At 41.5% G+C, this 24,445-nt stretch overlaps 1 protein-coding gene across 3 annotated transcripts in view; it reads left to right on the top strand.

The window, feature by feature from the left end:
* Positions 1-6,538, top strand: part of LOC146674180 (uncharacterized) — an 83,705-nt gene extending 77,167 nt beyond the window's left edge. For 2 of the 3 annotated variants that reach the window (XM_085394609.1, XM_085394601.1), the window contains 5 exons: positions 2,219-2,329; positions 4,557-4,847; positions 5,781-5,897; positions 5,984-6,105; positions 6,194-6,538. In XM_085394609.1, the coding sequence (XP_085250735.1) occupies positions 2,219-2,329; positions 4,557-4,847; positions 5,781-5,897; positions 5,984-6,105; positions 6,194-6,268 (716 nt within the window). In that variant the 3' untranslated portion in view covers positions 6,269-6,538. The remainder of the gene's footprint in view (positions 1-2,218; positions 2,330-4,556; positions 4,848-5,780; positions 5,898-5,983; positions 6,106-6,193) is intronic. The other variant, XM_085394617.1, reaches the window with a different exon arrangement.
* The last annotated feature ends 17,907 nt before the right edge of the window (positions 6,539-24,445 follow it).

Here is a 24,445-nt window from a genome sequence, read left to right as displayed (position 1 = left end):
AGTAGCCTAGGCCCAATAGAAGTGGATGTAGCTGTGGGTAATGAGAAAAGATGAAAAGAACTATTGATAACTTTTTTGTTAAGTCCTGATCCGTCTGAAATTCATAGCCAGTGCTCTGACACAGAGCCATCAACCTCTGAACGCTGAAAAAGCACAATGTATCCAGAAAACACATATGTCGTGATGAATGCACTGCGCAAGTGTCCCCTCTCACCACTGCCTTTCAGTGGCAGGCAGCAGCAAACAGGTCATCAGAGGAGGCTGATGTGATGATTAAGTTTAATATTGTCTACAATATTGCCAAAGAGTGCCAAAGCACTTTAAGCACAAACACAAGATTGTTAGTTAATCATTTACAAATCAATATTGTCTTTATGGACATCAATTTCCCCCCCAAAACTATACTTCAGCAATGAGCAGGGCAGTGTTGGAAGGAAATTGAATGCAAAACAATAACCAATATGCACATACAGGTAGAAATCTACAGGACTACATTTCCAAAATAAGAAATCCTTGGCTAAAGGCCACACTAGGTGTTTGGAAAATGGTGGCAAAAGAAATAAGCTGCAGAAGAATATAAAACTATTAAAATGGTGTGCATATGATTCGGAATTTACACCAAATCATGTAGACCCTAGTTTTAAAAACTGGATAGGTAAAGTAATTACATTGATATGCGGTATTGTAAAGGAAGATGAAATTGTGAGTTTCCAAACTTTAAAGCAAACATTTCATTTAGAAAACCAAAACAACTATAGATACTTACAGTTAAGAAACTTTTATACTCGAAACATTAAAAACCAAATACCCACTACAGCGAGGCCATTTATCCAACTCTTTTTAAATGCTCATAAGTCAGAAATTAGGAAAGGTGTAATCTCACAAATATACAAAAGTCTTCATGATCTCAGCAATTATTCAACCAAGTATATAAAAGAAAGATGGGAGAAAGAGGGAGGTCTGGTGATTACAGAAGAGGAATGGCAAAACATTTGTTCTTTTCATTGGAGAAGAACAAAATCACATATTTGGAAGTTCAGCTAGAAAGGTTTTGCTTGTTTTTTCATTACCCCAGCTTTAAAGGCGCATTATGATGATGGAAGTTGTGAATGTTGGAGGAACTGTGGCTACGAAACCTCACACCACTACCATATAATTTGGGATTGTAAGAATATTAAGAATTACTGGATAGAAGTCCATAAAGTGATGCAAAACACATTTAGTACATATTTACACTTTGATTTCAAATCCATATTTTTAGAATACATACCCTCAGACATAAAGGGTATGGATAAATACTTACTTTGTGTGCTGCTAGCTGCAAATAAAAAGGCACTGACCAAAAGGATCCACCAACATTAAACAGCTATATTGATGTAACTTTGGAGATTCATAATATGGAAAAGATTACTTATTTTAGTGAATTTTGAGTATGAGAAATATGTAAAACACTGGGGAAAATGGCTCCACTGTGTGAGTTCCATAAGGCCATCATTGATCATCAATATCATTGATATTCATCACTGAAGGACTGGCTGTCTAAATATTTGTTTATTTTGTTTGTTTTTTATAATAACGTACTAATCAGCTACTTAGTGTGTTGGCTTTTCAGTTGCCCTCTCTCTGGATGTATATAGTTACAAACTGTATCTAGTGGCATTTGATTAAAGCATTTATTCAATACATTCCGTATATAGTTTCAGTTAGGTTGTTACACATATGAGAGTGGCTTCTGTCTGGTAAGAGGTCATGAGTTTAGTTGGCGAGGGGAGACAGAGTGCATTTGAGGTCGAGACACACACACACACACACACACACACACACACACACACACACACACACACACACATAGTAGGTAGACTCATTTCTAGGTAAAAGTTCAGGCCTAGTTTGCAAAAAAAGTGTACATGTCAAACTGCAGTGTTAAGTGAGGCGCTTGAAAAATTTGAGTGTGCCTAACTAAGGTAGTCATCTACCCTGCTGAAAATTGTCTCATTCAACTAGTTCAACTTCAACAAAAGCATTTAGATTAAACTTAATCCTATATCATCTCTTAGGAGAAACAGGAAACTTTATGCTTGACAGAAATAGTTTTATTTAAATGGAGATTTTCCCACATCGCCCTGTTAGAAGACAGCATTTAACTTGGGTATATTTCAACAAGAAATGAAAGTTGTTACTGTCAATACTGCCTGTGACCTCTCATTTCTTGTTTTAGAGGAGAGTTTCAATTTTGTGATGGTGGACGAGGTGGGAGAGACTGTGGAGAAGGAGGCGGTAATTACCAGGACAAGAGGTCGACCCAGGAAGAGAACCAGGCAGACCCCGGGTCAGTGTTGGGAAGGTTATTTTTAAAATGTATTCCACTACAGATTACATAATACATGCACCAAAATGTAGTTTGTAACGTATTCTGAATACTTTGGATTACTTAATATACTGTCATTGCTTTTCACAACTACATGAATGTAGCAATCACATCCTGCAAATTCCTGTTTGTTTTTGGCTTGTAAGCCCAAATCTGTCTGAATAGACAATATATTTACTGTAGGGGAGAAAAGACTTATGTTAACATAAGATAAGATGTTTGCTCGGTGGCGAGTAGCCTTCAGTAATAGTAATAAGTCACGTAGATACTGAAGTGGCACATAACCCAGGAAGCTACCACAACTAAAGCAAGGTAGTTGCAGCAGGCTAACGTTAGTTTTTTAAAAAGAACTTCCAGATGTTTCTTTAGGTTGGAGCCTTTAGACCAGGGGTGTCAAACTCAATTGCACAGGAGACCAAACATCAAGGCACACTTTAGGTCGCGGGCCAAACAAGATAAACATTTACTGAACACTAAAACAATGTTTTTTAAACATGAATATGAATTAAAAACAGACAGGAATATTATTCCAGATTAAATAAACTTAAAAAAAAAACAACTTTAATTTTAAATATTTTGCTCTCCATAAAAATATATCCTGTCAAAATTCTGCAAGTTAGAAATATGAACATGCTGCCAAAACCCCAGAAAAAATAAATGAAAGCATTCACAAGGTTGGAGCCGCATGTAGACGGAGCTGGGCACTGCTTCAGGAGTGGAACTAATAACCCGAGGGCCATTCAGTGTTTAGTTGATGGTGTGTCGTACTTTTCCTTGAGAACTCTCCCATTAGAATGCAGCTCCATCTGAATCTGCACAGGTGCAGTTTCCACGTCAATTGTAAGTGGGTTGTGAAGCAGCTCGAAATTCTTCAAAGTCACCAAAGCACCGTGCGTGCTCAGTGCGCTCAGTTTATCAGCAAAGTGCGCTGACTTGGTTCAACATTACTTGGCAACAGAGAAAGTGAGGCAGGTTGCACTGGTGCATTTGTGACAGCTTCACTTGAAATGCCTTCACCGCATCATACATGCCATGTCCATGAACTGACAGGTTTCCTTGCTGAGCTCAAAAACTCTATTGAGAACTTTTATCCCAACTCAGCCAGCGGACCTCTGTATGATGAGGAATGTCAGCAAACTCTGAATCTATTTCCCACATAAAAGACTGAAATTGACGGTGATTTAAACTTTTAGCTCAGATAAAATTTACGGTTTGCGTTACGGTGATCATTACATGCTCCATTTTTGGGACTTTACCACACAGCCTTTCCTGGTGTGTGATGCAGTGATATGCTGTTAACTCACCGGTACAGTTCTCCTCCTGCATCTTTACTCACATCCTGCTGACTAGTCCGCTTTTTTTCACCGTACAACACCGGCGCTCCATCTGTTGTGAGTCCAACAAGTTTGTCCCAGAGCAGTTTCATGTCGGTTACACTTTGACATACGTTTCTGCTCAGGCTCACATTTGCCAAAATCTGCGTTTTGTCTGGACACAAGACGCTGCACACCTTCATCATGAAGCTCTTCAGAGTGCAAGGCTGATGTGGCTTTCTCCTCTGATGCAATAAAACTTGCTTTCACAACAGCTTCACTTTGTGATTTTGCTCTGGTGAAAAAAGTCTGCTGACATGTCAGATTCTTCTTTAGCTCTTCTACTTTCTGTAGTTTCTGCTCTGCATTTAGGTTTTTCGGCTTATTCTGACGTTTTGTCTCGTCTTAAATTAAATTCCTTAATTACAGCCACATTAGCTCCACTAATAAGACACACGGGTTTACCAGCATGTCTGTGAACATATATTCAGTCTCCCGCTGCCGGCGCTGAAAGGCTCTGCTTTCAGAATCAACTTTCCATCTCTTGTGCTGGCTCCAGGTCGTGTAACTGACGCACATACACAGGACACTTACATTAGACCCTCTCATTGTGTGTTTTGTTTGGGTTTCCAGCAATGTACCAAAAGTAGAGAGGGCCTAACATATGAAACAGAAAAATACGGCAGTTTAATCCATTTATTTCAATAAATTATCACCTATTTAAGCGGTAACTATAATGGAATACAGTTACTCATATTTTGTATTTTAAATATGTAACATCCGTACATATATTCTCCAGTGGCTGGCATCTGGGATAAAGTCGTGTCAGAGCTCTGAGACATGAAGCTTAATTAATCTGTTGTTTCCTCCCACAGTGAGAAAATCTGCTAGAGGGAAACCAGAGAGCACAAAAGATGAGACGGAAGAGGAGGAAACAACAGAACCACTGCTTCCAGCTTCTGTTAATCCCACTTTATCACAGGACCGAGACTCATCTGCGCCGCCAGGTGACGGCCAGGCGGAGAGCCAGAGGACCGAAGAGGAAGCAGAGACCCAGCCTGATGCTGCACCTGCCCCTGCTGGACAGCAGCCAGAGTCTACGTGTCCTGATAAGGAGACAGAGCAGGGAGAGGAGAAGGATGGATGGAGCACGGTTGGCATTAAAGGTACAAAGAGCTGCTTTAAATCAACAAACTGCATCACTCTGACAGCGAAAACACAGTAAACTGAATATTAAAAGAAAAATTGTATAGCCTGCTTCTGTTAGCCTACTAATAGCTTTGAGATGCATTTCCACTACCTTGTGGTGGTGGTAATATGTTTTGTGGTTGGTGCTAAAGGCCCCAGTGTGTGCCAAGAATATATCCCACACCATCATCCGCCTGAAATTTTGATACAAAGCAGGATGGATCCAAGCTTTCTGACCCTGCCATCCTAATGTCACAGCAGAAATTGAGACTTTTTTTTCTTTTACAGCGTTGCTGATCCTGTGTGAATTGGTCCCTCAGTTTTACGTTCTTAGCTTAGAGAAGTGGAACCCAGTGTGGTCTTCTGCTGTTGCAGCTCATCTGCTTCAATGTTGGATGTGCTGTGTGTTCAGAGATACTCCTCTGCATACCTTGGTTGTAATAAGTGTTTATTTGAGTTATTACATTCTCATCTGAACTCAAAAGTGCATTTTCTTCCAGTGAACTGCTGCTCATTTTGTCTTTCAGACGATTTTGTGTAAACCCTAGAGATGCTTCTTTGGGAAAATCCCATCAGTGAAATGCTAAGATTAGCAAACATGCCACATTTAAGTCCACGAAATTACTTTTCTTCTTCATTCTGATGCTCAGTTTGAATTTCAGCAGGTCATCTGACCATGTCTACATACCTACATCACTGAGTTGCTGCCATGTGATTGGCCGATTAGAGATTTACATTAATGAGCAGTCAAACAAGTGTACCTAATAAAGTGGCTGACAAACATTTCACCTTTTCAAATAAATCAAAAATCATTTGTTTAATTACTTAAGTTATATTTTAATATTTTACAAACCCGGTGGCTCCTGCAGCAGATTTGTTGATGATTAATGTGTCGCTCTTTCCATTTTCAGTTGTGGGCAAACGCAGGAGGGAGCTTGTTGGACCTGAGGCAAAGCGATCTCGCTCTCAGTCTCCGTGTGTTGTAGCAGACTTCAGACTGCCTCAGTTCAACCCCAATAGCCCCCTCGGTGAGACACACACATAAACACACACGCAGGCGATTCAAATGCTGTGTTAACACTTGTCTAATTTTCCTGTTTCTACTCCTCTGCAGGTCAGGAGTTTGTGATCCAAAAATCAGGATTTTTCTGTAACATCTGCTCTGTTTTCTACCTGAATGAGAAGACCGCCAAGGAACTCCACTGCTGCAGCCAGAAACACTACAACAACCTGCAGGTACGCATGCGCACACACCATTCAGTACACAAAATCACACTCTTGGCCTAACAATGTTTGGTTTCTCACTTTTCTGTTTTTTTTGTAGAAATATTATGAGAAACGTCGACAAAGAGCTTCAAAAACGTCATCTCAGATGTCTCAAGGCTCCGTTTCTGACTGATGGACCTGATCTACTGATTATTTTAACACATCACTGTGGAGAACAAGCCAATGTTTTTGATCCTACTAGTTCAGAAACTAAACTAATCACCGTGTGGTACCTTTTGTTGTAAATGATATGTCTTCATTCATAAATTGTCTCCCAGCCTTTCAGTTAATGTTTTGTTTTTGTTTGTACAGGCTGGTGAAGAGCACAGTTTTAAAATGTTGTTATTATTTTATCTTTTATGTGAAAATGTTATTGAAAAATTAATAAATTTACTTAACAGGTCATCAGGAGGTACCTGACAGGTGTTAATAGTTTATTAAATCTTTTTTTTTTTTTTGTCATTTACATCTTTGGCTTCAGTTTCTTTAGAAGAAAAGGGTCCATCAACCTGAGTGTGTCTCACACTTTCCAGACTCACTGGCTCAAGTTTGAAGCTGAACAAACCACCAAATTCGGTCAGAAGCTGTGAGGTTCAAAATGAGAAAGCTGAACTCTTGATAAGAGAGGTTTAAGGCTTAAGAGAATTTTAAGTGTCTGTGTCGTTGTTTTCACTCTCTAACCCAGCATTTTAACATTGAGACAGTAATATTATACATACCACATTTCATTACAAGGCAAATCAGTGTGCTTAACGGAGAAGAACACAAAATCTTGGTTTACGATGCCAAATGGAAAACGGCAAAATCTAATTTCAAAAAAACAATGTCACCTTACTGCCACTAGAGGTCAGTAAATAAAGCCCAGAGTTTGTTTGAGGCTGGTTGAAGGCACTGAGATGTAAATACACTGTGCGGAGGTGGAGCAATGCCTTGTGAGAACAACACATCTGCTTAACCTCCTCTCATAGTAGGTGTGGGGCTGGAGATGAGAATGGGAAAGCACTCAGACAACCGGACACAAAGACCCCAAAACACAAACAGGACAAGTAGACCATCAGTGGTACATTTATTTAAAATAAATCAGTCCCCTCATCAGAGTATATGATTCTTTCTCACGCACCTTTGTTTTGTGTCACCCTGTTTTTTCATCTTTGATGACACAGAATTCCTGACTATCTTTCTGGTGTGCTATAATTTTATTATTTTTATATAAGATAAGATAACCGTTATTAGTTCCACACGTGGGAAATTTGTTTCGTTACAGCCTGTTAGGTTCAAAATTATTGGGGATGGAGACAAGAGAAAAACCACAATAACAACACTGGTCCGGTCGGGTTGAGTCAAACGATGATTTTAATGATCACACGCGTGGGAGATGGACACTGATGCAGACAGTCTCAGATCTCAAAATGGTGGAGCATTGCTCAAACTCTTATAGCCTCTGGTGCCTCCACCTTATCATAAAAGCCTAAACATTCACATGCTTTCTCTCACACAGCGCCTAAGCTACGACCTTGGCTCCCTGTTTATCTGCTCCTGCTGAGATGGGGCAGAAAACTCCAGTATGTTCTGTTCTCTTCTAATCAGACAAATAAGGCGATGACTTTCTGCAAACAGTATTTCTTATAACTCAGCAGTATAATGCATCATAAAACAATATCATTCATTCACAATAAATCAGCAGTCTACTTTAATGCAAATCAGTTTAACTGATGCAATAGTTATCAGCTTCTTCTAATTCAGGAGAATAATGCAAACTAAAACTACATAATAATTCACAATCTTTAATTAGGGGTCTAACATGGCATAAAATAATATTATAATCTAACAAGCCAAAACTGGACAGTGCAATGTTACAGCAGCGAAAATTTAGAAAAAATACTGGAATATATGATAATAAGAATAAGATACTGTACACAATAAAACAGAATAAAATACAATTTAGTCAGAAAAAGAGAATTGCACATGTGTGGATTTGTGTGTTTGGTCAGCTGCAAAATCTTTGTTGTGGAGTCTGACAGCTGTAGGAAGGAAAGACCGGCAAAATCTCTCCATCCCACATCATGGGTGCCAGAGCCTGCCACTGAAGGAGCTGCTCAGTGCTGTCAGAGTCTCCTGCATGGGCTGGGAGATGCTGTCCAACAGGGATGACGGCTTAGCCTCCATTCTCCTGTCACTCACTGTTAGAGAATTGTAGATCAATATGGTTGTCATTGTGCAAGATGATTAGATCTTTAGCAAGAATGCTCACCTCTTTTCTACACACTGGTTCGTTAAAAGGTTACGCCATACATGTGGTGACTAGGGACATCAGTGAAAGGTCACAGTGATATGTGGTGTAGCAGAAAATGTCACACACATCACAGGCGTACATGTTCACATGTGAGTGTCTTAACTGTCATATGATAAATGAAATGTTTGTGTAACTACTGTTGTTGATAAAAGGACTGTGAGGGGAGGCCGAATTCAGAGTTGGCTGAGTTCGGGTGAAGAGCTTACAACTCTAGACCTGACTGGACTTCCCTTGCAAGTAAAAACCGATGGAGCTCTGAGTGTCTTGCTTCCTTCACAGTAACAGGCCACTGAGACAGCGAGGTCCGCAAGTTTAGACCTAACACTCACCATCTCCACTGGGTCCAGAGGGCATCCTAGAACAGAGCTGGCCCTCCATATCAGCCTGTTCTCTTCCTGTCCCCAGCAGAGATGCTGCCGCCCCCGCAGACAACACCGTAGCAGATGGCCTAGGCCAGGGGTCAGCAACCTTTAACACCCAAAGAGCCACCGGGTTTCCACGCAAAAAAAACACTGGGAGCCGCAAATACTTTTTGAAATCTAAAATGAAGATAACACTGTATATATAGTTTCTTTTACTTTATGCTTTGTGTGAACAACTAAAGTAAGTAAAGTTTATTTATTAAGCGCTTTTCACAGACAGTCAGTCAAAGCGCTGTACACAAATATTAAATTAAACAATACAATCAATAGACATTATACACAATGTAAAAGATCAAATGTAAAGAATGTAAAGAATATAAAATACGTAGATCAACAAAAGGCTTGTTTGAAAAGAAAAGTTTTCAGCTGCTTTTTAAAAGAATCCAAAGAGCAACTAAGGTGTGTTGCTTATGAAATCCATGAAGTGCTACAGAGAAAATTACATTTTATTTATGTAATTAACACATTTTGAACTCTTAAAGGAATATAACAAAAGGAAAGACACCCAGCTGAACTAAAATGATACATGTAGCAAACAAAAACTGTTGTGAGCTGCCACCCTCATTTCGCCTTTGGGCTTTTGGAGCCTTGACCTGACTTTTCAAAAGTAATGAGAGCATGAGGGTGGTAATGGATGTTTGTGTCTGTGTGTGCCTGTATGTCTGTGTCTATATGTCAGGTTGGGTATCAGACGCCACCTCTCTGGGGACATCTCAGGCCCTCCAAGGTATGGAGACCTATCTCCCCCCACCACCACTTCCCCTGCCGGTGGCGGACTCCCTCAGACATCGGTGCGTTGGTGGTTCTTTGTGTCTGGGGATGGGCGTCCAGGTACACACCGGCTCACTCCTTGGCGGCCGCTTATCGGGGCCTGGAGCCTGGGGCTCGCTCGGGCCACTTCGGAGGTAGGGTGCCCTCGGCCTGAGGCTCGGTCACTCAGGCACAGCTGGCTGCCGGCGGAGCTCACGGGCACATCACTGCAACTCCCCCTGGCTTCTGCTCCGCTCCTGCTGAGTGACCCCTCATCTGGGACTCTCCTCAGCTCTTTCTGGGACAGTGGCGCGGCTGCCCCTCTGTGGGTCTTCCTTGGTCTCTTGTGTTCTGGGGGCCTCTGGATGTCTGGAGTTTTGATCTCCTCCATACCTGCTTCATGCCCTGGAGGACGGGGCAGTGCCCCCCCCCCCCCCCCCCCCCCCCCCACCCTCTAGCAGATCATTACATGAAGGAACCTTTTAAAAAAACAAGCGCGTCCATGCTCACAGGTGTACACACGGGTGATCACACCCACAAACTACACCCCTTTTGGCTCCTACCTCAAAGCACACTGTGTTCTGTTGATCTTATGTGCTGCACAATAATGTTTAATATTTAGTATTTACTGTCATATTCCCATATATCATTGTGATGTTGTTTATTATATTACTCTTGTTCTCTTCTGCTTGTTTTCTGCTTGTGGTCAATAAAGAGATGCTGAAAAGCATGTTCATGGAAACATCGTCGGATCTGCCGTGGTATGTTTACAATAAGACTTATGGTCCCAAACCTCTGCGCATAGCGTCTGCAAATCGGGGCTTCAATCTTTACGGAGGACTAAGCAGTCATCATTCAATATATTAAAATTTTATGAATAAAAGGGGAACTTGTGATATTATTACTTGTGACTGCATTAGTATTATAATTATTTGGCAGAAAGCTTATTTCAGGGAGAATCATACCTTATTTCCCCCCTTTGCCATGCTTCCTTTTCGCAAACTTACTCATGTCTCACAGTCACAACATAAATTATATTTCTATAATGTAAAATTAATCTGTGCAGCATTGGTGATGGGGTGTAAAAGTAATTTCACATATTAAAATGCAGGCTGTGTTATAGTGGTAAAAAAAGATATGATAGATCATCATCAAGGACATTTATATATGAGTTGTTTTCAGAAAAACAAGTGCTAATTCCTTCTAATAATAAGAATAATATCAATAGTATGATGCACGGAATGCGTTAGTGGAATTACGACAGTATCTTGAAAGTTGTCGTTTCCCTTCGTGCTTTTATTTTGAAGGCAGACCATTGAAACGGAAATCGTTGCGCTGGGTCACGTGGTTAGCGTTTCCTTTCCGTTAGCAAAGCTGTAGATTGCAAGAAGTTCTTCGTGAGGATTCATTTGAGCACATCAGAACAAACGGATTCCACACATATAAAGCACGGTATGTACCCCGAGTTGTTGTAAAAAAAAAAAAAATCCCAAACAAACCTGCAAGCGATCAGCTTTTCCTTACAGCCGCTGTTTGTCGAGTTGTGGTGGTTAGTGATGGGCAGATGAAGCCCCATGAAGCACTGAAGCTTTTCATCCAATTGGTTCACCCCAACGCGAAGCTTCATGAAGCTTCATTTGCTCTAGCAGGACACCTACTGGACGTAAAAATAATAGCTGGCATGAATTTGAAGAGTGTGGCATTTTGCACACAGCCTGTAAATGTCAACAACAAAAGGAGTGTGTAAAACATGTATATTGTAGTGATGGCAGTACACTGTGTATATTTATAGTGGCAGTATGGGAAATGATTATTTGGAAATGCTTGAAATGGAAATGATCATTTACTGTGAGGTGAGGTGTGGTTGGGGTGTGGACAGTGGTTGTGCTTTTGTAACGTTGAGGTATGGACAGCTACACACTACCTGTTCACATTTTATTCTGTAAAAACTAAATTTTCACTGCTTTTATGACCTTTTTAGTGGGGAGAACATAGCTAGGATTTAATGATTTAACAAATCTTTTGAATCCTTTGTCCTCCACAATGCTAAATGGCTGGGAGTCCTCAATCACCATGCTGACCAGGTCTTCGTCTATTTGAGATTGTTCTCCTGAGGAAAGACAATAAAGATAAAGCACAAATATAAATATCACATACGTAACTTATAACAGTTGTATAATATTGTTATATCATTTAGTAACATTACTGCATCCTATATTATCATTGCATTTGATGGCTCACCTGGTCTTGCTCCACAATCGGTGTCCCCCTTATTCTCATGCAAAGCTCTGTAGTGCCTAAGCATGGATAAGGTGTTGTTGTTGTTATATCCCAGCTCCCTGGCACATAGAAAACACTTCACCTTGTACAAAAGTCAAGACAGCTCAACATAAATTGTATTGCACCATCAGTATCATGAAAATACATCTTCTGTAGAAATTTACATACCTTGTTGGGAGGAATAAGATCAAAATGTTCCCACACAGGGGAGGACATCCTCCTCTTCTTAGCTGGCTCCATTCTCTCCTGACTTTCCTCACTCTCATAAACCTCCAAACGGTCTCCAAACTCTCACTAACCGCAACTCTCCATCAAACACCCACATTTTTGAATGAAGTCTGAGGGGTTTATATCGCTGTCATATCTCGCGGCAAAGTTCGAACCACTTCATGAACCAGTCACGTGGTACAGCCGGGCAGCGAGGCTTCGGACGTCATCATTTTCAGCTCCTCCCATAAATGAAGCAAGCCTCGATACGCGCTTCGCGGAAACGCCCCCTCCATTACTCGACACACGCTCCGAAGCCTCGATACAGAACGTCCCATCACTAGTGGTGGTAGTTTGTAAGCGGGCCTGCAGGACGTTGCATTGCTCCTCGGTAGCTGCATACATTGCCTTGCCTTTTTGCCTCCTTGTGGCTGGACTGGTGGATTATGGTCTCGCCTCATATCTCACTGCTGCACGGATTTTGCGCAATCCGACTTAACTCAGTGGCATGACTGTCGTTATCCCACGTATCTCCGCAGCCACCGTTTTCCTTTATTTTCATTGCAAGCTAGTTAGGTGGGAAAACCCACGGGAACAGCCATACTACACTATGTGACTGCATTAGTATTATAATTATTTGGTATATAGCTTATTTCAGGGAGAATCATATAGCTTATTTCAGGGAGAATCATACCTTATTTCCCCCCTTTGCCATGCTTCCTTGTGTGGACGCTTCACCTCTTTGCTCTTGAATGCTTTGCTTCTTATATTGATTTTTATTGATTTTTATGCTGATTTTTTCCCTTTTTTCCGTGTGAGCTTACCTGCGATAACTTCTGGACACTTGTAGATCATTAGGACTAGAGTGTTCTTAACAGAAACAGCAACATTTTATGGTTACCTTATCCTCAGCGCTCCGTGTGTCTGTGGCCTAGACACAGCTGAAGCCTGATTACAGCGTCTGGGCACCGAGCAGCCTCAATAGCCTGGAAAGGTGCTAACCGCTAGGCTAACTAGCAACAAGATGCCTTCCCTCTCCACAGATGACTACCACAGCCTCCTGCAGAAGATTGCAGTACTGGAGACAAAAATTCATCGCTTAGAAGTAAACGTGGAGGTAAATGGACTGTGTGGAAATGAAACAACCTTGCCTTTGATTCAAAACAATGGCGATGAGCAAGCTAGTACACAGCTAAGGAGCACAGATAACATGACCAAGAAAGTAGACTCTGTGCATTATTATAAATCCTCAAGTGATAATCCCCCCTTAGACTGTCTTGGTGCAAAACCAAGACATAAATCATGTCTCCTGGAAGGGGGAGGACGTATCACAGGCAGGGCACAGCGAGCTGAAATCTCTGAAACCGACTGGCCTTCACTTCCTACGAGACAGAGAAGCTCTTCTACCCCTGTATACGGGAGGAAACAGGACTGGACAACCGTGAATAGGAAGGTTAACAACAAACCTCCAAAACAACTGAATGTGAAACTGCAAAACAGATTTGCTCCACTATCAAAGGACCCTGGATCTATATCGGACAACCATCCATCTAAAAGCAGTGAAATAAGGTCTGAAAATCTGTTGAAAAGTGAAAGGCCACAGGGAAAGCTAAAGGCTAGGCCTGAAACTCTGATTGTGGGTGACTCTGCCGTAAAGGATGTACAAAGGATGTGCGGTAAGAACACTAAAGTCCTCTGCTTTCCTAACGATATGGTCAACAACCTGAAGGAGAGAATTCTTCAAATTGCAGATGAATATCCAACTGTGACAAACATTGTTCTGCATACAGGGTCAAACGATGTGTCCAAACAACAGTCGGAGGTTCTGAAACGGGACTTTACTGGATTATTAAATACTGTAAACTCTCTGAATGCAGCTGTATTCATCAGTGGACCTGTACCGCCGGTCAGAGGAGGAGACGAGAGATTCAGCAGGTTGTTTACACTGAATAAATGGCTTATATCAGCATGTGCTGACCACTCAGTGCATTTTATCGACAACTTTAATATTTTTTGGGAACGCAGGCATCTGTTCAAAGCAAATGGATTTAATTTTAACAAGTCAGGGGTGAAACTGTTCACCTCCAACTTGTTTTATTCCATACGTCATCCATCCGTGCTTGGTGCCAAGGCTGAGATAAACGAGGAGTTATCTCATAAAGAGGAACAAACAGTACTCCAAGAACAGACAAAGCCCAGCAGAAACCTTGAGGAGGAGCTCCATTTGCCCCCACCCGGGAAGAGCCTCAGAAAGGAGAGACATCCATGGCATCTGAGGAAGAGCCTCAGAAAGGAGAGACATCTAAGGCAAGAAGAGGGGTCCCTATTTGCCTCCAACTCTCTCAACAACACCAACGACCAGGACAAGGGACCACGACCTTCCCCAGTCCCCCAAACCCCTGACAGGCCATCACCCTCCTCCCCCTCCCTTTCTCCCTCCTCCCCACACCTGAAATTCACTGAGGAGATGATGGAGCAGGTCAATGCTGGGCTCAGATCTACCCCCCGTCCCAATCCCTTTTTGTCCCCCATAAACCCCCCACCAGAGCGGCCAAAGGTTCGCCATCGAGCCCCACCCTCAACAGAGCAATCGAAGTCACATTGCCCAGCCTCGCCCCCCTTAGTTCCTCTTCATGCCCTGTCTCCGCAGTCTGATATGTGATATGTGAAGGGTCCGGGCTGTGAGGATTATGGCAGTGATGACTTTTCCCAGGAGAAGCTGGGACCCTGTTTACTAGAAGGTTTTAAAATTTCTGTACTTTTAGGTGACAGGAGACATGTGGCCTGGTCAAAACACAGAGAGCTGCACTCTAAAAGATCTTTAAACATAGTAAACATACCTTGTGTGCCACAGACTGCTCCCAAACATGAGGGGACAAGTAATACCTCTAAAACACTTAAGTTGGCTTTATTAAACATTAGATCTCTAGCTGGGAAAACATTTTTAATTAATGATTTAATCACTGAGCACAGCCTTGATTTTATGTTTTTAACTGAAACTTGGTTGGACCAAAGTAACAGTGGAGCTGTTCTCATCGAGACGACCCCTCCTAACTACAGTTTTATCAGTGAGGTCAGGGCGAGCAGGAGAGGAGGAGGGGTTGCTGTCTTATTTAATGAATCATTTCAATGTAAGCAGCTATCTCCTGGAAGTTTTCAGTCTTTTGAATATGTGGCTTTACAGCTGAAGGCCCCATCCAAAGTTGTGTTTCTTAATGTTTACAGGCCTCCCAAATACTGCACAGACTTTTTTAATGACCTCAGTGAACTGCTGTCTGTGATCTGTGTTGATTTTGACTGTGTAATTATTGCTGGGGATTTTAACATTCATGTGGACAACCCTCAGGACAAAGGGACTAAAGACCTGAGTAACACTCTGGGCAACTTTGGGCTTACTCAGCATGTAACAGAGGCCACACATAATAGAGGACACACTCTTGACCTACTGATCTCCAAAGGCCTGAGCATTTCAAAGGTTACTGTGTCTGATGTGGGCCTGTCTGATCATTACTGTGTTTTCTTTGAAAGTAAAATCTCAGCCCACACAAATATATCAACAACAGTGATCACAAAACGGTGTATAACTGAACACAGTAGTGCAATTTTTAACCAGGTCTTCCCATTAACACCTGACCTGCCCAGAGGGTCAGTCAATGAGCTCGTCAATAGCTTCAATGCTAACATGTTAAATGTAATGGACACTATTGCTCCCATTAAGGTGAAGGTTATCTCTGGAAGGAAAAAGTCTCCATGGAGAAACTCCACACTGCTGAAAAATGAAAAAAGAGAGTGTAGGAAAGCTGAGCGCAGATGGAGAAAAACAAACCTCCAGGTTCATTATGACATTTATAAAGAGAAACTTCACAATTATAATTTACAACTGAGGAATGCAAGGAGGTCCTACTTCTCTGACATCATCACTAAAAACAGCCATAATGCTCGGGTCTTATTTTCTACAGTTGACAGGCTAACAAACCCTCCTGTGTCAGTGGCAGCGGAACTTCATTCGACCATGGCCTGCAATGACTTTGCCAAATTCTTCACTGAAAAAATCCAAAAAATTAGACAAGCAATTGGTACATCAACAGCAGATCCAGGATATGTACTGTGTCCACCAAAAAAACTGTTTAAACACCATGAAACAGTTTCAACCTATTAACAGCAAAGACCTGGAGGACATCTTAGGTCAACTGAACTCCTCCTCCTGCTGTTTAGATGTCCTGCCAACAAGTTTTTTCAAAAAGGTCTCAAAGACTTTAGAGTCAGACCTGTTACAGATCGTCAACTTTTCTTTATTATCAGGTGTGTTTCCAGAATCACTAAAAACTGCTGTAATCAAACCTATACTGAAAAAGGACAATCTTGACAAGACACAAATGAACAACTACAGGCCGATCTCAAATCTCCCGTTTTTAAGTAAGATCATTGAAAAAGCAGTTTCTCAACAGCTCAGTTACTTCTTAAAACAGAATAATTGCTACGATGCCTTCCAGTCAGGTTTTAGACAGAACCACAGCACTGAAACCGCTCTGACCAAAGTGTTTAATGACATATGTCTGAATACAGACAGTGGAAAAATGTCAGTCCTAGTTTTACTGGATCTCAGTGCAGCATTTGATACAGTTGACCACAACATATTACTCAAACGACTGGAGAACTGGACAGGTCTTTCAGGAACTGTACTAAACTGGTTCAAAACATACGTAGAAAACAGGAAATACTTTGTATCAATAGGTAACTTCACATCTGAGCAGACAAGTATCACATGTGGAGTTCCCCAAGGTTCCATCTTGGGACCCCTTCTGTTTAACATCTACATGCTCCCACTGGCACAGATTATAAACAACAACAAACTATCACAGCTATGCAGATGACACACAAATATATATCACAATGTCACCAGGAGACCGAGGCCCTGTACAGGCTCTTGGTAAATGCATTGAGGAAATCAATGACTGGTTGTGCCACAATTTTCTCCAGCTAAACAAAAACAAAACTGAGGTAATAGTCTTTGGCGCCAAAGAAAAACGATTACAGGTCACCAGAGAACTTCAATCTATACATCTAAAAACCACAAACCAGGCGAGAAATTTGGGTGTAGTGATGGATGCAGACCTAAACTTAGAAAAACACATTAAGACAATAACAAAGTCAGCTTACTATCACCTCAAGAATATATCAAGGATAAAAGATCTGATGTCTCAACAGGACCTGGAAAAACTAGTCCATGCATTCATCTTTAGTAGGCTTGATTACTGTAACAGCATCTTTACAGGTCAACCTAAAAATACAGTCAGAAAACTACAGCTCATTCAGAACTCTGCTGCTCGAGTCCTCACTAAGACCAAAAAAGTGGACCACATCAGTCCAGCTCTGAGGTCCTTACACTGGCTGCCTGTCCGTCAGAGGATAGACTTTAAAGTTCTGATGCTGGCCTATAAAGCTCTGAATGGTTTAGGACCAAAATACATCAATGACCTCCTGACCCAGTATGAACCATCCAGATCCCTCAGGTCATCTGGATCCGGTCTTTTATCAGTTCCCAGAGTCAGAACCAGACACGGAGAAGCTGCATTCAGCTTTTATGCTCCTTATATCTGGAACAAACTCCCAGAAAGCCTCAGATCAGCTGAAACACTCAGTTTATTTAAATCCAGGTTGAAGACTCACCTGTTCTCAGCTGCATTTGAATAAAGCACCAAATCCACACTTTAAGCTTAAATTTCAAAACTTACATTTAACTACTGATTTTATCTACTGTTCTGATTTTATCTGTTTTGATTTTATATACTGTTGTTTGTTTGTTTGTTAATTAGTTAGTTAGTTTATTTGCTTGTTTTATTCAATTTTAAATCATGCTTTTTATTTGTTCTTGTTTCTAATGTCTCTGTAAAGCACTTTGAATCACCTTGTTGTTGAATTGTGCTATACAAATAAACTTGCCTTGCCTTGCCTTGCCTTCCTTTTCGCAAACTTACTCATGTCTCACAGTCACAACATAAATAATAATTTTATAATGTAAAATTAATCTGTGCAGCATTGGTGATGGGGTGTAAAAGTAATTTCACATATTAAAATGCAGGCTGTGTTATAGTGGTAAAAAAAAGATATGATAGTAGTGATGCGCGAAGCGATTCGTTCAATACCTGAGAATCACTTTACTGACTCATGAATCATGATTCACAAGCTCAAGTGACTCACTGACTCATCCCTGTTGCTGTTAGCAACAATGTATCTAGCTTATAATTACAATTGTGGAGAAAAACACAACATCCAGTATCGTAACAAAAAAATTTCTGCTCTGAACTGGAAGAAAAACCCCCGAGTAGAAGCTCACATCAAGAAAATAGCTCCTCTGCTAGCATCGCTCTGCTAACATGCTAACAGCACATTTGAGCTACTCACCCCCTCCCTTCCTGTGCTGAATCGTAAGCATAAGCGAATCACTCAGGACTCGCTCACCCCCTCCCTCCTGTGCGGAATCATAGAGCGAACGAATCACTCACTCACTCACTCACCCCCTCTCTCCCTCCCGGCTCACAGCTTCTTCTTCTTCTTGGTTGGCAACCAATGTTAAGGTGCATTACCGCCCCCTGGCTCACAGCTCAGTGGACATTTAGATGAGAAAATATATATTTAACACATTTAAGGAAAATACTAATAAAGTATGTACCCAGAGTTGTTGTAAAAAAAAAAAAATCCCAAACAAACCCACAAGCGAACAGCTTTTCCTTACAGCCGCTGTTTGTCGACTTGTGGTGGTAAGCGGGCCTGCAGGAGGTTGCAGTGCTCCTCGGTAGCTGCATACATTGCCTTGCCTTTTTTGCCCCCTTGTGGCTGGACTGGTGGATTATGGTCTCACCTCATATCTCACTGCTGCACAGATTTTGCGCAATCCAACTTAACTCAGTGGCACGACAGTCGTTATCCAACGTATCCCCACAGCCACAGTTTTCCTTTATTTTCATTGCAAGCTAGTTAGGTGGGAAAACCCACGGGAACAGCCACACTACACAATCCCACAACACATTTTAAATGCATTCATAAAAGGCAGCATTTACAACAAATACTGACAACATGAATTCTACTGATTGAGGAAAAACAACCACTTGTCCTTCACTTATGATAAGCCCCCACTCCACAGACCTGGCTTGTATTAAAGTTTTCTCTCCTTTAGTGATGCACGTTCAGGGCTCGCAAAATTTCAAAATCCCTGGTAGCCCTTCGGGCAGGGACTCTTCAGCTTTTGGTAGCCCAAAATAAATTTAAGTAGCCCAAATAAAAGAGAGAGCAATTTTTTGATTGATGTTTTGTTTCCGTTACAATATTATACATTAAAGTATAATATTGTAACGGAAACAAAACAATCAAAAAATTGTTGAAACACAAATTACAACATTGTATAAAAATTACAATCGTCAACTCAAATACTTGGTTCTAATTGAACAGAAATTTCTATGAACTTGTAAGAACTGTGTAGAACATGAATCAGTCTGTTTCAGATCCTGAATTTGAAATTTCCACTGAAGTTACGGTTAAGAGGCAAGTGGAACCAAGATCTAGGACATTTGCTTTTTTTTTTTTTTTTAAAGTTTGCAAAGACTGCTAAATTTTGTCAGTGGTAGTTCACTCTTTGCAACATAGTACGCTGTTCTAAACAGATTTTTCAGGTTTATTTTTAGTATGTTATTTGCAATTGATGTTTGTTCTGGGAAAGATATTGCAGACTGAGCAATAATGCATTTCTTGCATTTCTCATGGGTTCTAATGGGGGCCTTTCTTAAAATGACTGGTCCCAGTAACAAAGGCGCTTGTCGACTCAGAAATCGAGGGAAAACCAACAACACACCCAGCAGAACATTATGTTATTTACACGGGTGCACATAAGTGGTCCGCATGTGCGCATTCACTGTCAAAATAAAAGACACTCACCAGATAAGAAGTTGCAATGCGCGTTTGCGTCCTTATAAAAGGCAGTGTTTTTGTCCGCTAGAGTGGGACTTTCACGGCACATTCTGCACCACATCTCTGTGCGTTCATCATTTGTTTGAAGCCAGCTCACCTCCTGCAACCACTTTTCCGAGAATACGCGCTTCTTTTGTGGTTTGGACTCCTTCTGACATTTCTTTGGAGATGGAGGAACACCAAAGTAATTGCTTAAAGGAGCTTGCTTCAACATCTTTAAGAGTTCTAAACAAATGTCTGTCCATGTTTAAGCTTGCTGCGGGAGATTTCACTCGTCATGTTTGCATAGTAAGCTAACGACTGATAAGACGATGTCAGAGGAATTGGTGCGCAAATGATCGTCACTCACCAATCAGTACTGTCGCTCTCTATACACAGTTCGCACGATTGCAAAGTGAAAGCAAAAAACAAGCGCAAATTCTTGCTCACTGATGCCAATGACATAATTATCCAGCTACATTTCCGAAAGAATGCAAAAGCATTGACATATATTTTTCCTTCCTATGATAGCCCGACGGGCAGGGCAGAAAAAGATTTTGGTATCCCGACTGGAAAAATCACTAGCCCCGGGACGTCGGGCTAGCGATTTTGCGAGCCCTGACGTTAACCCCGCTCTTAAGACTCATCCCAGACGTAATGGTATTGGTTATCAGTGGCCTGGCATTAGACATTAAGACAGTTGGACGCTCAGACTATGGAAAAGATCGCCTGTCATTAACCTGCTCCCACGCAGTGAGCAAAAATCACTTATCCACTGCTGCAGGTGCTTACTTAAAGGCAGTGTAAAGACAGCTGCAATGTAGGGTAGGCTAACTAAATCCTTGACTAAAACTACAGATGTCATTAAGGCCTGCACAATAAATTGAAAATTGATTGTCATCGCGATACCAGCCTGTGCGATGGGCCCATCGCAAAAGATGACGTATACTGCGATAATTGGGTACCTTAAAATGTTTACACACGTGCTTTAGAGAATTTACCAATCAAAGAAACCCCTTTATACATTTGACCAGTCGAATAGAGCCCTTCACGGCATTAACCAATTAAATGGATTAGAGGCCCGCCTCCTACGCAGGTGGTGAGCGAACAACGCTGCAGCAACGAGTCAGAGTTGTAAAGGCTGAGAGCAAGACGCATGACGAGAACGCTACTGAATATGAACTCGTGCCTAAAAAAAAAGATAGTACCTCGCTTATTTGGAGGTACTTTGGATTTGATAAAGACAACGTTCTCCAAACACAGGTACTCTGCAAAACTTGCCGAACACTCGTGGCAACCACCAGAGGAAACATGACTACTCTGAACCATCATCTTCAATACAACCACAGAGAACTGTTTGAAGAGTTCCAGAAAGACAGGGCAAACCAAACAAAGGTTGCTAATGTTAAGACAAAGAGCACCGCAGTCCAACAGCCGTCTCTGTATTAGTTTTTCAAGTGGGACTCCTTATGAGAAAGCGTCAAAGCGCTACAAAGAAATAACAGAGGTCATTACACATTTTTTGACAAAGACATGATGCCTATAAATACAGTTAGCAGAGAGTGCTTCACCAGTCTGATACATAAAGTGGACCGGAGACACCTCACAAAATTACTTTTCCCATGTCGCCATTCCACAAGTGTACGAAACATGCCGCAAGACCGTCATGTTTGAACTGAGCCAAGCTGAAAACTACGCAAACACTACAGTAAAGTTTCCTCTCCAGTTTTGACTTACATCATAACTACTTTGTGAGTTGTAAAATGATGAACAACTGCATTGAGATAATTTGCAGTATAATTTAAGTTATGTATTTAAAACTAATTCTAGAGACCAGGAAGGATGTCTTTCAGAATTCAAGCCTCAGAATTTTTTTTATGGGGGCAATGTTTCAATGTTAAAGTGCACTTTGTTGTTACACTGCTAATACAGCAGCTTTATTTAAATAAAACTTGCAGTAAAACGGAAACTATGTATTTGTTTTTTTTATATTTATTTTATCGCAAGTCATATCGTTATCGCAGTATTGATCATAGTTATCGCACATCGCAGGTTTTCCTAATATTGTGCAGCCCTAATGTCATTAACAACTAATCATGTTGTGTTTAGCTGAGCTGTTGGTTAGTTGTGTTGTTCTATATTACCACTTAAGGATCTATGTTTTTTTTTAAACATTTATTTATTTCAGTCTTTTCTCCTATTGCGTTATTCTTCTTTACATCTGGTAGGTGTGTGTATCTATGCAATTCACTTTCTCTTAAATTACTTTTAAGCATAACCTAGCTAACACAAGCAATACAACCGCCCCCCCACCCCCCAAAACAAACAAACAAACAAAAATAGTAACATTGAGGGAAATCATTGAGTCATCATTGATGTCATCATTGATGACTTTGGTAGTAAGGATCTATATAGAAGACATGCACCAGTCCAGTTTTGCACTGGATAACAGTTTGTCCCTAAAATTAGAGAGCCATCAAAGCACAAAGGGAGCAAACAGCAAACGTTCAGTAGTTTGTAGCTGCAGTTTTACCAACTAATTTTCTTTTGAGGTTTGCAAAGGTTTTCAAAAAAATAGTCATTGGTTTTCATTCGTGACAATGCTTTCTCTCACTGTTGCTGTTGTTTAATGTAAGAATTGTTGGGACGCTTTTACTGCACTTCTCGGAACATAGCCTGTTGCATATGTGAAAAGTTTGTAAAAAGTCCTTACATAATGATCAGGACAATGTCTGTGCAGATAGTGTATGGATTAATTAAATTATTCCACGGTGTAAAATGATTTTACAGTGACACTAAAGTCACTGAAAGTGGAGAGAGCTTATATAACCAGTTAAATTAAGTGCAAGCAGACAACAGAGCATCAATTATGGTACTCAACTTTAGTCCCTTATCTGCTGCAATTCAAGATGAGCGGAGGAGTCTAATCATGTCCTCTGAGGAGACAGAAGATCATCATAAGCTGCTCTATGCCACCAACCTGCCACTGAGCATGCTCCTTTGGTTTATGCGATCATGTTTAGGGGGTAGGAGGATGTGTTCATGACAATGGCAGTTTGCACCGGTTGAGGTCCATCTGTGTGCTGTCATTACCAGAAAGTCAACAGCAGATCCAGCTTCCTTCACCAACTTTCCAAGCCATACGTCATCTCTCTTCTGAATGCTGCCTATCCAGCACAGCACTGCAACTTGTGGACTGGACTTGAAGATCGTCATAATAAAAAAACACACCCGTGTAGCAACATATGCACACAAATTTGTGTGCATATGTTAGTTCAACCTTATTGGGTACTAATCATGGGTCTTGTTAGAATCATCTGGACATTGGACGACTAGCGTGTATGTTCTGTGTCTCTATCCACAGATCAGGGACATGCAAAGGATAGAGAAGGATAAGATAACCTGCTTTGGAAGATCTAAACTCAACAAAAATATAAACGCAACACCTTTGTTACTGCTCCCATTCCCCATGGGATGGACGTAGAGACCTAAAATTCAGTCCAGATACACAATATAACCATCCCTCCCAAACAGTGGTCACAAATCAGTCCAAATGTGTGGTAGTGGGCACATCTGCCATATTGAGATAATCCATCCCACCTCACAGGTGTGCCACATCAGGATGCTGATCTGACATCATAATTATTGCACAGGTGTACCTCAGACTGCCCACAACAAAAGGCCACCCTGAAATGTGCAGTTTTTTTGCGCTATTGGGGGTCTGGGGACCCAGAACCGGTCAGTATCTGGTGTGACCACCATTTACCTCATGCAGTGCAACACATCGTCGCATGGAGTCTATCAGATTGTCAATTGTGGCCTGTGGAATGTTGGTCCACTCCACTTCAATGGCTGTGCGAGGTTGTTGGATATTCGTGGGAACTGGTACACGCTGTCGTATACGCCGGTCAAGCACATCCCGAACCTGCTGGATGTGGAGGTCCTGGGCTGGTGTGGTTACACGAGGTCTGCGGTTGTGAGGCCGGTTGGATGTGCTGCCATATTCTCTGAAACGCCTGTGGAGACAGCTTATGGTTGAGAAATGAACATTCAATGCACGGGCGACAGATCTGGTTGACATTCCTGCTGTCAGCATGCCAATTGCACGCTCCCTCATTGCTTGTGGCATCTGTGGCATTTTGCTGTGAGACAAAACTGCACATTCCAGGGTGGCCTTTTGTTGTGGGCAGCCTGAGGTACACCTGTGCACTACTCATGATGTCAGATCAGCATCCTGATGTGGCACACCTGTGAGGTGGGATGGATTATCTCAATATGGCAGATGTGCCCACTACCACACATTTGGACTGATTTGTGACCACTGTTTGGGAGGGATGGTTATATTGTGTATCTGGAATGAATTTTAGGTCTCTACGTCCATCCCATGGGGAATGGGAGCAGTAACAAAGGTGTT

This window comes from Rhamphochromis longiceps, linkage group LG3 (genome assembly GCF_057381845.1).
Source record: "Rhamphochromis longiceps isolate RC_006_pf linkage group LG3, R_longiceps_female_GT1.1, whole genome shotgun sequence".
Lineage (NCBI taxonomy): Eukaryota > Metazoa > Chordata > Actinopteri > Cichliformes > Cichlidae > Rhamphochromis > Rhamphochromis longiceps.
This window is presented reverse-complemented; position numbering and strand designations above follow the sequence as displayed.